General features: G+C 42.5%; 1 protein-coding gene across 5 annotated transcripts in view; it reads left to right on the top strand.

Annotated features, from left to right (window-relative positions):
- FAM124B (family with sequence similarity 124 member B) overlaps nucleotides 1-14454 on the top strand; it is a 33098-nt gene extending 18644 nt beyond the window's left edge. For all 5 annotated transcript variants that reach the window (XM_048863012.2, XM_048863015.2, XM_048863016.2 and 2 more), the window contains 2 exons: nucleotides 1291-2033; nucleotides 11192-14454. In XM_048863012.2, the coding sequence (XP_048718969.2) occupies nucleotides 1302-2033; nucleotides 11192-11836 (1377 nt within the window). In that variant the 5' untranslated portion in view covers nucleotides 1291-1301 and the 3' untranslated portion in view covers nucleotides 11837-14454. The remainder of the gene's footprint in view (nucleotides 1-1290; nucleotides 2034-11191) is intronic.
- Nucleotides 14455-16037: the final 1583 nt, after the last annotated feature.

Below are 16037 nucleotides of genomic sequence, written 5' to 3' on the forward strand. Positions count from 1 at the left end.
TTCCTAAACATATGTAGTCAGATACATCACCAGAAATTATAATCCTTGACCTAAATACATGCAGAAGTAAAGAAAGTTCTGTCTGAAGAATTGAGGTTAACTTGCTCTGTGTAAATTGCTTCTGAATTGGCAACATGATGGAGAACCCAGGGCCAGTATTGTTTAGTTGTCCAGGGTCCCTAGAGAAAAGCTGGAAGGAGTAATGTTTTCAGCATTCTTTTTGTAGTTGGGTAGAAACTATATTCATCTGTAAAGGCAAATAATAATGGTCATGATCTGTTTACATGCACAAATAACATAAATGTAGGAGCCTATCCAAATACAGCGTAGCAATAGAAATGCACCAAAAAAGGGGGGGGGGGGGGAAGAGGGGAAACCCGGCACTGGGATTACTTTGGAATAAATGTAATAAACAGGGCACTGAAATATTTTGATTAGAACCGAAGGGCAGCATGCTCTCCCTGCTGTGTAAAATGGCACAATGGGAAAACTAGGATTTAAGGCATCTCCCTAAACTCTTGTCTTTCCTTAGATTGATTCACATCTGCACTAATTGTTATCTGCGCAGTTCACATTTGTTTTTCTTTTGTTAGCCTGTTTCCCTTTCTCTTTTTAAAGAATAGTTTATCCGCACACCCTGGAAGGGTGTTACTCATAAAGATCACAAGCTTTAGATCTAGCAAAAACATTGGCACGTTGACTAAAAAAACAATGCATGCTGAGGCTTTAAAACACAAGTGCCGCATTGCATTTGCACTGAGGCAGTAACTGCGTCTCTTGTTGTCCGTTGCCAGGGTTCTGCTAGATCTCAAAGTTTGCATTTCCATGGTCAACTGGCAAGTATATTTTAAAAGTAATCTACGCATTTGAGAATAACTGCGCTAGTATTTCAGTGTTCTTAATCGCCACTGTATTGCACTATGAAGGACAAAAATGTTAGGGCTTGGGTTTTTTGTTTTTGAGGGGGAATGTCAGATGGTTTCTATTTGTATTAGTTGTTGGTTAAAGATCAGGACTGGGAGAGACTTATTCACAGTGAGAGATTTATTCACAGCTCTGTCACTGTTCCTCTGTATGACCTTGGGCAAATCTCTTAACCTCTTTGTGCTTCGTCTTTTATCCGTAAAATATAGATACAGCTACAAGTCTTTACTTCACAGGGATGTTGTGAGGCATGTAAAGCATGCTGAGATCTTCAGATGGGAAGCAAAAGAGAAATCCAAAGTATAATTGTTTATGATTATTCAGTGTATATGGAAGCACTCATCTGTCTTTATTTTTATTCTCAAGGTGATTTTACAATGGATGGAAGAGCAGACTCGTTGGTGATGACTGTGCATCTTCTTGCCACCTCTGGACATTCATTACTCTTGCAGCAAACTCTTGATCGGCTTCTGGCGTGGATCTGCCTGGATGTTCGCCTCTTCCTCGTATCCGAACGTGTTACTCCATTGAAGTATTATGAGAAATATCGCCGGAAAAGCTCTGGATTTCCTGGGATGTCCATTCTCCTTTTCCTGCATGAGGACTTTGGGGAAGAACGGATTTTTCGGGTCCATGATTTTTTCCAGCACCCTCCATGGCAGGATCACCACATGCAACATGCTAATGGGAAACTGTACCCTTATGCACCTGCTAGTCAGGAATTTTATGGTCTGGATGAGCATATGCCTGTATGGGGTTTGCGGCAAGTTCATTATGGCACTGAAATTCTGCGTGTGACCCTCTACTGTAGCTTTGATAACTATGATGATGCAGTCAGACTTTACGAGATGATTCTGCAGAAAGAAGCATCTATGCAGAAGAGTAACTTCTGTGTCTTTGTGCTGTATGCAACAGAAACCGTTGCTGTTCAGCTCTGCTTGAAGCAGCTTCCCCCTGGGGTCTCTGTTGAACTGAAAGAATCTTCTGTGTTGCAATTCAAGGTGCATGAAATTGGGAAGCTGGTACCTCTTCTGCCTAATCCATGTATTCCTATCAGTAGCACCCGATGGCAAACTCAGGACTACGAAGGAAACAAAATCTTGCTTCAGGTATTGGGTTTTTTGTGTGTTTTCTCTTTAATTCAATAGGTGACTTGCTAGCAAAGAACACAGGGTCTGATTGGAAGATAGTTGTTTTACTATTATTTATTTCTTCCTTCAAATTTATAGACTATTTATAGCTGTCCATCCCATACTCTGGGTGCTTTCCCCATTAATAAAACCACACAAAGTAACATAAAAAGATTGCCAGATATTTTTGTAATATCTCCCCCTGGGCTGATACGACATTGCGCAGTTAGACTTGATAAATGATAACCTGAAATGCAAGGCCTTTGCAGGCTGGTCTGTAGACAAAGTTTCACCCTCCGATCAAATTACTGTAAGTGCCTGAATTATTTCTTTATGATAAGGGTTTAGAGTGGAAAAGCTTTCAGAAGCTGATTTCTAGCTGTGCTATTGGGTGCCACCCGAGGAAGGGTATATTTGGGTGTATGGTATCCTTCAATTTTTGTGAATGTTTAGTTGTTCAACTGAGCCGTGAAACTGTACTGCCTAGGCTGGAGTGAATAAATCATAGTGAATAAAGGCTTGTTTCCATGGGTAGTTTTTTTCATGTTAACTTTTGGTTTTTTGGCTTAAACTGACTTGTGTTCACATGGCACAATTCTTTTTAGAATAATCTTGTGTCCTTTTGCAAATTAGATAATCCATTTTGAAAGTGGATTTAGTTCATTTCAGGATGAATTGGTCTGGAAAATGGTTCAAGTGGACCTGTCTGTATTTTGGATGAACTTTTTCACCTTTGGCAGTCCTCCTACTGCTATCCCACACTGCATTGCTTTACATTTGATTTGATCTGTCTGCCTACTTATGTGCACTTTACTGGTCTGGAAGTTGGGAATTTGCATTCGCATCCCCCTTGATATTTGCCAGGAAATCCACTTCAAACATATTGTCCCAAAAGTCCGTTCTTGTTTGGCACGTTGTTCAGTATAGTTCTGTGATCCTTCAGGCCTTACATTACATCTCCTGCCTAGAGGTTACATATGATCCCAGCCCACAATGACACACAAACTTTGCATTTAGTACAGTGGACCCCAAGCACACTTAATTCAGTAAGGTTTCTTCAAGGCTATGGCAGGCTAACATGCATATCAGATATTGTGCATATCTGTCACAGGTAGCATCCCCATTGTACGGATGGGGAAATGGAGGCAGAAAGATTAAAAGCTTGATATATTTGAGGGCATTGTGAGAAGTTGGAGATAAGCATTACACACCTAACAGGAAGCACCCCGCACTTGGTGTTATTGGGCAGTAAATGAGTCACCCAGAGCTAGAAATGAAAAAAATGAATTCAGTGGCTCTGATTCTCCACGCACTTTAAATCAGTTTAACTCCCTTGACTTTAATGAACTAAGTCCTGATTAGCACCAGTGTGAGGGAAAGAATCAGGCCCAATAGCTTTTATAGCTATTTGAGGCAGGAACTTTCATTTAGTATATGGATGTATAGCACCTAACACAACAGGGCCTTGATCTGGTTGTAGGCTCTTGGCATTGCTGTAATACAGTAATAATTACTAAGAGTTAACTTTAAAATGGCTTCATCTTCAAATGGTGGACAGGAGTAAGAGCTATGGGAACAGGCCCAGTATTTGTAACATGCTTTTGAATCAATCTACCTGAATATTTTAGAAATGTCAATTTTGGGGTTGAAAATTTTCCACAAAAAAGTTTGTTTTCCAACGAGTTTATAGATTTAATAGATTTTTTTGAAAATTCAAAATTTCAATTAAAACATATCAACTAAGTGTATTGCTGAACTATTATTCCTTTTGGATCTAAATTACTCAGCATTTTCCATTTAAACATTTTTATGTCCTCGTATTTTCATCCATTTTCTCATACTTCTGTGTACAGTATAATTTGGATTATTTTAATAATTTGTAGCAATCCTGTGTAGTTTTAATTTTTCTCTGATTCTTTGGCAGAAGGATTTCGCCTTCATTTTTATTTTTTCTCTTTCTATTCCTTCTAGAGATTATTTGGTACAATTCCTGCTAATCCATGGCTAATTTCTACACTGATCTCTCACTGTTAATTCTCAATGCAGCTTTTGCTTTTAAGTGTTTGCACTTTTCATCCTGTCTCTCTGAAAATTAGGTGGCTACCCATTTGATGTAGGCAAGGGCTTCACTTTGACAGATGCATTTGAATTCCCTGGCAGGAGAGCGTTAGGATTTGTTTTTTAGCTGTGACTCATCCGCCTCCCGTCAAGGGAACTGGGAGCCAGTCTGAACTTGGGGTTTATGTTTTGTTTTGTTGCTTCGAGAAGCACATTGATATGCTGATAGTTTGGCATGAAGAGCCTGATCCTGTGACCCGGGGACTCTCAGATCCCACGAGAGGTAATGGAAGTCGAGGGCTCTCAGCACCTCCCAGGATTGTATTCTTCATGCTGAAGAAAAGACAGTATCCCTGGTTTGTCAATTAAGAAAAGGAACTAATCCTACTTAAGTCACAAAGGTTCCATATGATCCCTTGCTAATGACCAGTTAGCATTAGTTAGGGCATCTCCATGTTGAATGACTTTTTGGAAACCTATTTAATAGTTTGTCTCTGTTAAGGGATCACCTTCCTGCTTTTCAGTCTGTCCTCCCTGTTGCAGAACTTATCTTGATCAATTACAAGTATAAAATATCCTTGGCTTATCACGCTTACTAGTCCAGGGGTGGGCAAACTTTTTGGCCTGAGGGCCACATCAGGTTTCGGAAATGGTATGGAGGGCCGGTTAGGGGAGGCTGTGCCCTGCCCCCTATCTGCCCCCCCTTGCTTCTCACCCACTGACGGCGCCCCCCCCCGGGACCCCTGCCCCATCCAGCCCGTCCCCCAGCTCCCTGTTCCCTGACCGCCCCCAGAATCCCTGCCTCTGACTGCCCCCCACTGCCCCATCCAACCCCCCCTCCTTCCTGACTGCCCCCCCGGGACCCCTGCCCCCATTCAACTCCCCACCCACCGTTCCCTGCCCTCTGACTGCTCCTGCCCCATCCACACCCCCACCCCCTGACCACCACCCTGAACTCCCCTGCCCTCTATCCAACCCCCTGCCCCCTGACCGTGCAGCACAGAGCACCTGTCAAGGTTCCTCCCCCACTCTGAACTCTAGGGTACAGATGTGGGGACCTGCATGAAAAACCTCCTAAGCTTATCTTTACCAGCTTAGGTCAAAACTTCCCCAAGGTACAAAATATTCCACCCGTTGTCCTTGGATTGGCCGCTACCACCACCAAACTAATACTGGTTACTGGGGAAGAGCTGTTTGGACGCGTCCTTCCCCCCAAAATACTTCCCAAAACCCTGCACCCCACTTCCTGGACAAGGTTTGGTAAAAAGCCTCACCAATTTGCCTAGGTGACTACAGACCCAGACCCTTGGATCTTAAGAACAATGAACAATCCTCCCAACACTTGCACCCCCCCTTTCCTGGGAAATGTTGGATAAAAAGCCTCACCAATTTGCATAGGTGACCACAGACCCAAACCCTTGGATCTGAGAACAATGAAAAAGCATTCAGTTTTCTTACAAGAAAACTTTTAATAAAAATAGAAGTAAATAGAAATAAAGAAATCCCCCCTGTAAAATCAGGATGGTAGATATCTTACAGGGTAATTAGATTCAAAAACATAGAGAACCCCTCTAGGCAAAACCTTAAGTTACAAAAAAGATACACAGACAGAAATAGTTATTCTATTCAGCACAATTCTTTTCTCAGCCATTTAAAGAAATCATCATCTAACGCATCTCTAGCTAGATTACTTACTAAAAGTTCTAAGACTTCATTCCTGGTCTATCCCCGGTAAAGACCAGCATATCGACAGACTATAGACAGACCCTTTGTTTCTCTCCCTCCTCCCAGCTTTTGAAAGCATCTTGTCTCTTCATTGGTCATTTTGGTCAGGTGCCAGCGAGGTACCTTTAGCTTCTTAATCCTTTACAGGTGAGAGGAGCTTTCCCCTGGCCAGGAGGGATTTCAAAGGGGTTTACCCTTCCCTTTATATTTATGACAGCACCAGTGGCTGGCAGCGCTACATCCGCACCGCCCAGAGCGTTGCCCGGCCACCCAGAGCGTTGCTCCGGCGTAGTGTAGGACATAGCTCTCTGTAAGTGCTACCAGTAGCACGTTCCTACGCGGAGCAGTTTAATACTCTACACCAGCAGCATGGCGCACTGAGGCTGCGGGGGAGGGGGCGAGTGGGGGTGGGCCCGGGGACTAGCCTCCCGGGCCAGGAGCTCAGAGGCTGGGCAGGAGGGTCCCGCAGGCCGGATGTGCTCACCCCTATACTAGTCACTCTGTCTGTTCTTCAGAGAATCATAGGTGAGCATTTTTTCTGTCACAGCAGGTGTCAACAGGTGGCAGTGTTACACATAACTTTCCAAGCTCTCTTGTGTTATGACTTGTCTACATGGCGACACAGTTGCAACAAGGTGTGACTGTAAAGTGCTGCGCTAGCTTGCCTTGCACTAAGTGGGTCCTGCTACCATGCACTAAGAGGTCGGTAGTGCGTTTTGACACTAACAGCAGTATGACAAAGTGCACTACAGAATGTTTAGAACATGGTAGCATAGTTCACATGGCAACTTAGTATGTGTTAGGCTAATCCACAGTACATTCACACCCTGGGTTGCCACACATTAAGTTACTGTGTAGACAGGCCCTAAGTGTTTGAGCAAATGTTCAGTCTTAGAAGGACATTGCTGTGTGCTGTTAGTGACTTGGTTACACTAGGTTCTGTGTATAGGCAATCTACAGAGAGGGAGCTGTGTGAGCAGCAGGAAAGTTTGCTCACTGCCTGGGTCTCTGATTATAATCGGTTCTTGAGGCAGAGTTGCTCTCTGGGCATTAGCGTTGAGTTGAGATGCCTGAAAAAAGGGATTGCCCTGCATGCTATTTGTGATTGTCTCTGTTCCAGGACTGGCATATGTGTGTAAATAAAACAAGTTACACTTAGTGACAGAGTCAGGGTGTATTCTGATTTCTTCACCACTGGGAAGCCAAACATCTGCTACCACTTGGCAGAGGGGCAGCTCTGGCATCAGACTGAGACATGGGTGTTGTAAGAGGGGGCAACCCTTTTCAGATAAAGATGCTTGGGTATCAAAATACATTTGGTGACTTAAGGCCTGATCCTGCAAACCCTGAGTCATATGACTTATGCTTACTTGAGTGAGTAGTTTTTTACTCCTTACTAAGAACTACTTCCAAGAGTCAGGGTTGGCAGGCTCTCACCCATAATTACCATTCTCCTTCTGATCCCTCTGTTTTTTTTTCCTCCAGCAAATAAATGATGCTTGGAGTCTATTACTATTCTTATATTTGGGTTATTTATTATGGGATAGATAGTATAATTGATAAGAGACCTGATATTTCACATGCTCACACGTCCTCCGTGATCTCAGTTGTCTTCCTTGAGTTATCTTTAGTTACTTTACTGTTCCATTCTCTACCCTTTCCTGAAGGGTTTATAGGTGATTGCTAATGCTCATACTTCGTTGATATAATCATAGAAATTTAGGGCTGGAAAGGACCACAAGAGGTCATCTGGTCCACTCCCCCATGCTGAAGCAGGACCAAGTGTACCTAGACCATCCCTGACAGGTGGTTGGAGGTTTTTAAGACAAGGTTAGACAATCATAGGGATTCCACAACCTTCCTTGGTTACCTATTCCAGTACTTAACTATTTTTATCATTAGAAAGTTTTCCCTAATCTAAATCTCCCTTGCTAAAGATTGTCAGTTACTTCTTGTCCCACCTTCAGTGGACATGGAGAACAATTGATCGCCATCCTCTTTATAAAACACCCTTACATATTTGAAGACTGTTATGAGGTCCCCCACAGCCTTCTTTTCTCAACACTAAACGTGCCCAGTATTTTTAACCTTTCCACATAGATCAGCTTTTCTAAACCTTTTCTCTTTTTTGTTCCTCTCCTCGGAGTTCTCTCCAGTTTGTCCACATCTTTCCTGAAGTGTGGTGCCCAGAACTGGACACAATACTCCAGCTGAGGCCTGACTAGTACCATGCAGAATGGGACAATTACCTCCGTATCTTCCATACGACCCTTCTATTATAATACACCCCAAAATGATAGTGGCCTTTTCTGCACCTACATCACACTGTTGGTTTGTATTCAATTTGTGATCCATTATAACTCCCAGTAGTACTGCAGTACAACTGTCTAGCCAGTCATTCTGTTATGTAGTTGTGCATTTGACTTTTTTCCTTCCTAAGTGTAGTACTTTGCACCTGCCTTTATTGAATTTCATCTTAAGAACATAAGAAATACCATACTGGGTCACACCAATGATCTATCTAGCCCAATATCCTGTCTCCAACAATGGCTAGTACCAGAGCTTCAAGGGGAGTGTACAGCACAGGGCAGTTGGAGAAATCTACCCCTGTTTTCTCCTCCTGTCTTCCGGCAGTCAGAGGTTTAGGACTGCCCCAAAAGTGGGGTTGCATCCCTGACCATCTTGGCTAGAAGCTATTGTTGGTCCTTTCATCCATGAAATTATCTAGTTATTTTTTGAACCCAGTTATAGGTATGGCCAGCACAACATCCAATGGCAATGGGTTCCACAGGTTAATTGTGTGTTGTGTGAAAGTTACTTCCTCTTCTTCGTATTAAATCTGCTGCCTATGCATTTTTTTTTGTATTGTGGGAAAAGGTAAATAACACTTCTTTATTCACTTTTTCCACATCATTTATGACTTTTAGACCTGTATCTTATCCCCCCTGACTTGTCAATTTTTTTTTGAAGCCAAGCACCCCTAATCTTTTTAGTCTCTCCTCTTATGGAAGCCATTCCTTTATCATCTCTGTTGCCCTTCTCTGAACTTTTTCCAGTTCCGCTATGTCCTTTTTGAGATGGGGGGACCAGAACTGTGGGCACATCATGGATTTACAGAGAGATTATAATATTTACTGTCTTGCAGTCCATGGTTTGGGCATCTTCTTCACATTTGCATATCATGCTGTCCATTTGTGTAGTAGGAAATTGCGTTGTGAGGTTCTGAGGCATTTCACTGTGATCCTTATCTTACATAGCCTGGCAAAGCCAGGTAGCCGATCTGTAGGATCTATAATGAGATCTTGATTCTTGACCTGGCTGTTTATCCACAGCCTCTGCCATTTGTCTTTTGGTGATGGTCCCAAGGTTTTGAGAGCTTTGGTCATTAACCAGAAGGGATTTCAGTATTTAAGGGCATCATCTTGGGGACATATGGAGGTCTTCACAAAAAAGTTAGTCTGGATTTGTTATCACACAGTTGTATTCTCATATTATTGCAAACCACTGATAACTACTCAGAGTATGGTTTTTTTAACTAGTTGTGCACCAACCTTATAGTAATTTAATCTAGATCACATTTCCTTAGTTTGCTTATGAGAATATCATGTGGGATTATGTCAAAAGCCTTATTATATCACATCTACAGCTTTTCCTTGATCCAATAGTCCAGTAACCCTGTCAAAGAAGGAAATTAGGTTGGTTTGGCATGATTTGTTCTTGAAAAATCCATGGTGGCTATTACTTATCACTCTATTATTCTGTTGGTGCTTACAAATTGATTGTTTAAAAATTTATTCCAGCATCTTTCCATGTATCGACGGTAGGCTGAATGGTTTATAATTCTCTAGGTTCTCTTTGTTTCCTCTTTTAAAGATAGGTACTATGTTTGCCCTTCTCCAGTCCTCTGGGACCTTGCCCATCATCCATGAGCTCTTGAAGGCAATCGCTATTGATTCCAAGATTTCTTCAGCTAATTCCTTAAGTAGTATAGAATGAATTTAATCAGGGCCTGATGACTAGAATACATCTAACCTATCTAAATATTCTTTAGCTTGTTCTTCCCATGTTCTGGCTTGTGTTCCTTCCCCCTTGTTAATATTAATTGTGTTAAGCATCTGGTTGCATGTTACGTTTTTAGAGAAGACTGAAGCAAAAAAGGCATCAAACACCTCTGCCTTCATGATGTCATCCATTAGTGGCTCCCCTTCCCCACTAAGTAGTTGACCTAGCCTTCCTTTCTTCTTTCTCTGATTCCTAATGTATTTATAGAACCCTTCTTATTTCCTTTCATGTCCCTTGCTAGGTGTAACTGCTTTTTTTGTGCCATAGCTTTCTGATTTTTGTCCCCACATGCTTATGCTAGTCTTTTGAACTCATCCTTAGCAATTTGTCCATGTTTTCACTTTTTGTAGGATTCCCTTTTGATTTTCAGGTCATTAATGAGCTCCTCATGGAGCCAAATTGGCCTCTTCCTATTCTTGCTATTTTTCCTTTGTGTCAGGATAGTTTGCTGTTGTGCCTTTAATATTTTCTCTTTGAGAAACTGCCACGTCTCCTGAACAATTTTTCCCTTCTGTTCTTCCCCTCCCTACCTGTCAATTGTCTAAGATTGTTAAAGTCTGTTTTTTTTAAGTCCATTGTCCTTATTCTGCTGCTCTCACTCCTTCCTTTCCTTAGAATCATGAAATCTATCATTTCATGGTCACTTTCCTCCAAGTTGCCTTAAACCTTCAGATTCACAACCAATTTCTCCCTGTTAGTCAGAACCAAGCCTAACGTGGCCACCCCCATGGTTACTACTTCCGCCTTCTGAAACAAGAAGTTGTTCCCAACGCACTCCAAGAACTCACTAGACACTTTGTGTTCTGAAGTATTACTTTTTCCAACAGATTTTAATCTTAAAACTCATATGAAAAATGTTAGTTATTTTAACACAAATCAGACTGGATTTTTGGAATCTCAGAACTAAATCAACAAACTAATTTAACATTTGTATGAGACCATAAAATTCAGTGCATGTGTGACTTAAAATAAGGTTAGAAATGATGACTCTAATGGTACCACTGAATCTTTGTTTTTGTTTTGTTTTTCTTTATCAAAAGAGTGAGATTTGTGAACTGTGATTAGTTTCAAAATAAAATGATAAATTTATACATTGAAATGAATGTATTCATAAATTCTTTAGCATGGGTTTCCACATCCGAGTTGTGTAACTGCAGAAGATACTAATGGGACCCTTAATCATTAAGTTGTAGATGATTTCAGCATGATAGCTGCAGTTGAGGACACAGTAGTCACTTCATTGCTGTTCAAGCAATGGTTTAATAGTGTTCTCATCAATCTTTCTTTAACAGGTGCAAGGCAACTCAAAACACACTGAAAAAAATGATGGACTTTCCAATCAGCACAATAATGCAGGTGAAGAAAAGATCCTACAGAATTCCACTCTAGCCCCTTTTCCCACAAAGTGGGTTAATTCAGAGCAGAAAAGCCGGAAGGTCAGAATGATGAAGTGTAAAATCAAATCAGAACACGGAATTATTTCTGGGAGTGTTAGCAGCACCCCACAGAGTAACTCCTGCTCTGCATCCCAGGCCAGCAGTCCAGCAGCTACTTCACAGACTGATACCACCTCTTTCAATGTAAGTGCAGGCACTACACTGACCACCTCCAGCCAAGAAATCCGGTTTCGAAGGCAAGAAGCAGAGACCAATGTTGACACAGGATTCACAGTAGTAAATTCTGAATTCACTCCATCTCCCCTTAGCAGGTTTTCAAGGGACTTGCAGGACAGCCTTCCTCAAGCACAAGCACCAAATTATTCATTAGCTGCTGCTGGCTCCAGAATCAACTTGCCTTCTGAGGCGAGAACCCATCTGCCGTCATTTGCTGTCAAAAGAAATGAAGGCGCAGGACAGACAGCTTCAGACTTTCACTTGCGAATATCAAGAGCAAACTATGGGAATGGAAATGAAGAGGAGGAGGAATTCTTTATTTGACTTGAAACAAATGTGCCTGACAGACTGACTTTAAAACTGATAGCTAAATGCTTTATTCTGGAAACGGAGAGAAAGCAATCTGCATGCTGTTTAACTCTGTGTTTAGACCTAGGCTACCTGTTCTGTGATGGAAAAAGACTTCAGTGGGGTTTTATTGCAATAGAGTGACTCACGTACAAAAATGCTAATGGGACGGAGGGCAAAACCACAAAAAATAATCATGTGCAGTTACACAGTGAGTTTGATTCTTTTCAATACAGAGCACCCAACAGCCTAATTGTGCAATGAATGGGAATAAGCCATGCGAGTCCTATTGCTGTTTGTAAATGTTAATCAGTAGCCTGTGACACGTTCTGTCTTGTGTAGTTGCATTGGAGGGCTTTGGCAGTGGGGAGGCAGTGGAACGCTGCACTGCGAAAAATAGCACTGCGGACTCGGGAGGCGCTGCGTGAGTGTGCAGAGAGCTGTGCAGGGTACACAGAGTTCAGGTGTGCAGGGCACTCGACTCACCTAAAACAGTGCCTCAGCGTCTACTCTGCTATTTATATCTGTGCTAGCTGGGCGTGCAGTGTCTGGACCCTACATGCTGCCATACGTGTACATGTACCTTCGGTAGTGGCATGGTCACAAGGTGTGAACAGGCTTGCAATGTTTTTCTCCTTCTAGGTGCCCTCTCATTTCTCCCTCTGCCATCATTCAGACTTGAAAACTGTGAATGTGATCATTCATATGCATTTAAATGAGACCAAATCACGCCCTCATACTGCTTCTTTTCAAATTTTTGAAGAAAACTATTTAAAATCAATCGTTTGACCTCTTTTTTTTCTCCCCATGAAGCACATTCCCCCTGCCCTCATAGTGCTCCATGGAATAAAGTTAGAAACCATATGCAAGATCTTTATTAGACCTCTGTGCAATTATCAACATGGTGAAAATCCCAATTGAATTTTAAATGACAGGAGACCAACAGGAACCATTGGAGCTGAGAGAGCTACCAGAATGGTAAAAGCTAAACAGTCAGTAAGCCGTGCTCACCAAATGGCAAATGAAGCCATTCATTTAAAAGAAACAAATGTTTATTACCAAGATTAGATTTATTTAAAGTTTGCCTACTCAAGAACGGTTCCCTAGGCCTGAAAGGAGGAGAATTAGAGGGGGCTTGACTGAGGGGTCAAAAATTACAAAGAGCATGGCAAAAATCTGATCAGCCCTTTTTACTCTTGTCCAGAATATGAGGAACACATGGAACCTCACTGCCAAAAAAGGGTAAATGTGGAGTCATGACAAGGAGATGCTACTTTACACTGTGTCTGCTGAAAGTGTCTGCTCTGTCCTGGCTGATGGAATGTTTCATAACAGAGGATTAGGGCTTGACTAGGTTTACATTTGTCATGCTCTTGCCTGCTCTGAGGGAGAACAGACTAGGGAGGGGATGACCAGTGCTGCACCCCATTCATTTCAGATTTAGCCACATCACCATCCCTCGCCAGTAACCAGCCCACTTGAGACTTGTGAACTCAGGCAACCTGGTTTAAGCTTTGCACAGAGTATGCATTATATCAGAGTGCCTGAGGACCCAAGAATCCTGCAGCAGAATTAAGGTCCTGCTTACTGCTGAGTACCAGGGCTGTGCATATAACACTCCTGCTGCTACTGCACAAGGACATTGAGATGCCCACTGCAGCTTGCCTATTAGAAAGGGCTGGAAAATGTTATGATCATTAACAACATTTGCGTCTATGCTAGCTAAAATAAGGAGAGTAAACACACCTTATGCTTCAGTGTGTGACCTTGATTACCCAGGCAGGTCCAAAAGGGTTAATTTCCCCTTTGTGAACAGCCTAGCCTAATCAGCCAGGGGGGCGCTGTGGTTTGTTGGTGTTTTGGCTTGGGGGAGGCTAACTCCCACTTTCATTCCATCCACTTTCTCTTGAATAAATCTGCAAAAGGCTCCTGCTTAGACCTTGAAGTGTGGGTCTTCTCTGAAAAATAACTGTGTAATAGCACAGCATCCTCTCACTCAGCAGATCTGCTCTGCTCCTGTTGTCTCCGAATCCTATCTGTGTATTTCAGTGACACAAAACAAGCTGGGTCAGCTCACATCTTTGTTGCTTTGCGTTGTTTCAGTAGGAGTTCTTTCTTTATGGGATTAAATGCCGGATTGTGAGCAGTGCTGAACACCCTCAGTGGCCATTCAAATGAAAGGGACCTGTGGGTTTTCAGGATCAGGCCCTAATACTGCCAAGATAGAATCAGATGAGTCAGAGCAACTGAGGCTGTTGTTCTCCAGCTGCAACTGTGTGTGTGCTGGGAGAACGAGTTCTGATGTGTAGAATGACACATGTTCCTAACATTATTTTCATCTGCTACATATTGTCATACCGTGCCAGGCTGTCCTGAAAACGGATTCTTATTTTCCTGTGTCCTGTGCAAAGGAAACCATACTGTGTGGCTTGACATGCAGAGTTATAGATCCGAGGTAGAACGTCCATTGCCAGAGATAACTGATCTTCCATTTTATACCTGTACCATGATACACTTACTTTTTTAAAAGATGTGTCATCCTACAGTCTGTAGTAGTTTTAATAATTTTCAATAAAACATAACAAGACATTTTACTGCATATAAGCTGATTATTAACAACAACATCGAGTGGTATAAATTTACCCAGCACTTCATAAACCCAGAGCAAGGTGATTTGCCACCACTGGAGACATGCTAATATGAAGAAGCCAAACGAACACAGGACAAGGGAGAACAGTTCAGGAAAGGATTGGTGGTGGTGGATTACTGGAGAGGAGAATGACGTAGGGGATGGATTCCTGGAATAAGAGGTTTTAAGAAGGGATTTAATGGCTTGTGCCCTAAAAATAGAAGTGTAGCTGTGATGGCATGAGTGCCGGCAGGGTTAGCCGCCCAAGTATGTGTCTAGAGTCTGGAATGGGCTTGCACTTGGGGCCACTAACTTCTTCTGTCACTCGCATTGCTGTGCTTGCACTTCCAGTTTGAGCACACTAGCTTGATCACCTTCCAGCTTCAGTGAAAACAGACCCTGAGTTGAGTGGAGCTAGTCCTAATTTGCCCTAAGAGAATCAGGCCTTGCGGGGGGTGGGGACAAAGGGTGCCTTATGGACAAAAAAGCCAATTCTCTAGCACATAGAAAAGAATGAATGATGGTTCAAATTTAACATAGGGAGGAGGCGACACTATGCTGGTGAGTGAGGTTTAAATGACTAGACAGGTAAGAGCAGTGAGGAGAGAACTGGGAGGCGCATAGAGAGTGAATAATGAGATCTACACAGGCCCAAGATCACATAGGGTTATGTGATGCAGAGGGTTAGGAGCTATACTCGGATTTCTCTTCAGAGCAGTTTTTCCTAGTCGATAGAGCACTGGATTAGGACTCAGAATCCCTGGGTTCTATTTCCAGCTCTGCCACTGGTCTGCAGGGTGACCTTGGATAAAGTCATGTTCAGTCCCCGGGCCTCAGTTTCCCCTTCTGTAAAATGGGGACAATGATCCTGACCTCCTTTGTAAAGTGCTTTGCGTTACACTGATGAAAAGTGCTAGATAAGAGTTTGGTGCTGGTATAACTTAATGTATTGGTATTTATAAAAGATGATGTTCTGTTAAAAGGTGTCTCCTACAACACTCTCCCCACAAGTCAAAGTCACAGTCTTGTATTGCCATTTGAAACAACAAATAATAAACTTATTATGCCATTACAGGCTGCTAAATAGCTAAACCTCTTCACCCTTGAATGCTCCAAGCAATGGATAGAACAACTTCCATTTCCACAAGTACCTGGGAGCCAAGGTAGGCCTTGCAACATGTGCAGAAAGTAAATGTATCCAGTGTCTCAGTTCTCACTCACCACATGGAGGGCACGTTGGTGCTATGTCCAGAGCTCACAGTTATGCTCTGCTTACCAGGTTCATGAAAAGCAGAGTGTAATTTGGAGCAGTCCAGAGGCTGCCCTAACTGACAGCAGGGACTGGGTAGGCTCCTGGTTGCCCCAAAATATGAATGCAGAGGTATCTAAAAGGCACTTCCATGGCCCCCACCACCCTGTTCCTATCCCAAATGCAGGAATAGAATCATACAGAATTGGGGCCAATATTTTCCCCCAGAAGAAAGAATTCACGATTTCAGCAACACACATGTAAAAGGAAAATTCCAGTGTCAAAATCTGAGTGACTAA

This window comes from Caretta caretta, chromosome 9 (genome assembly GCF_965140235.1).
Source record: "Caretta caretta isolate rCarCar2 chromosome 9, rCarCar1.hap1, whole genome shotgun sequence".
NCBI classification, from domain to species: Eukaryota; Metazoa; Chordata; order Testudines; family Cheloniidae; genus Caretta; species Caretta caretta.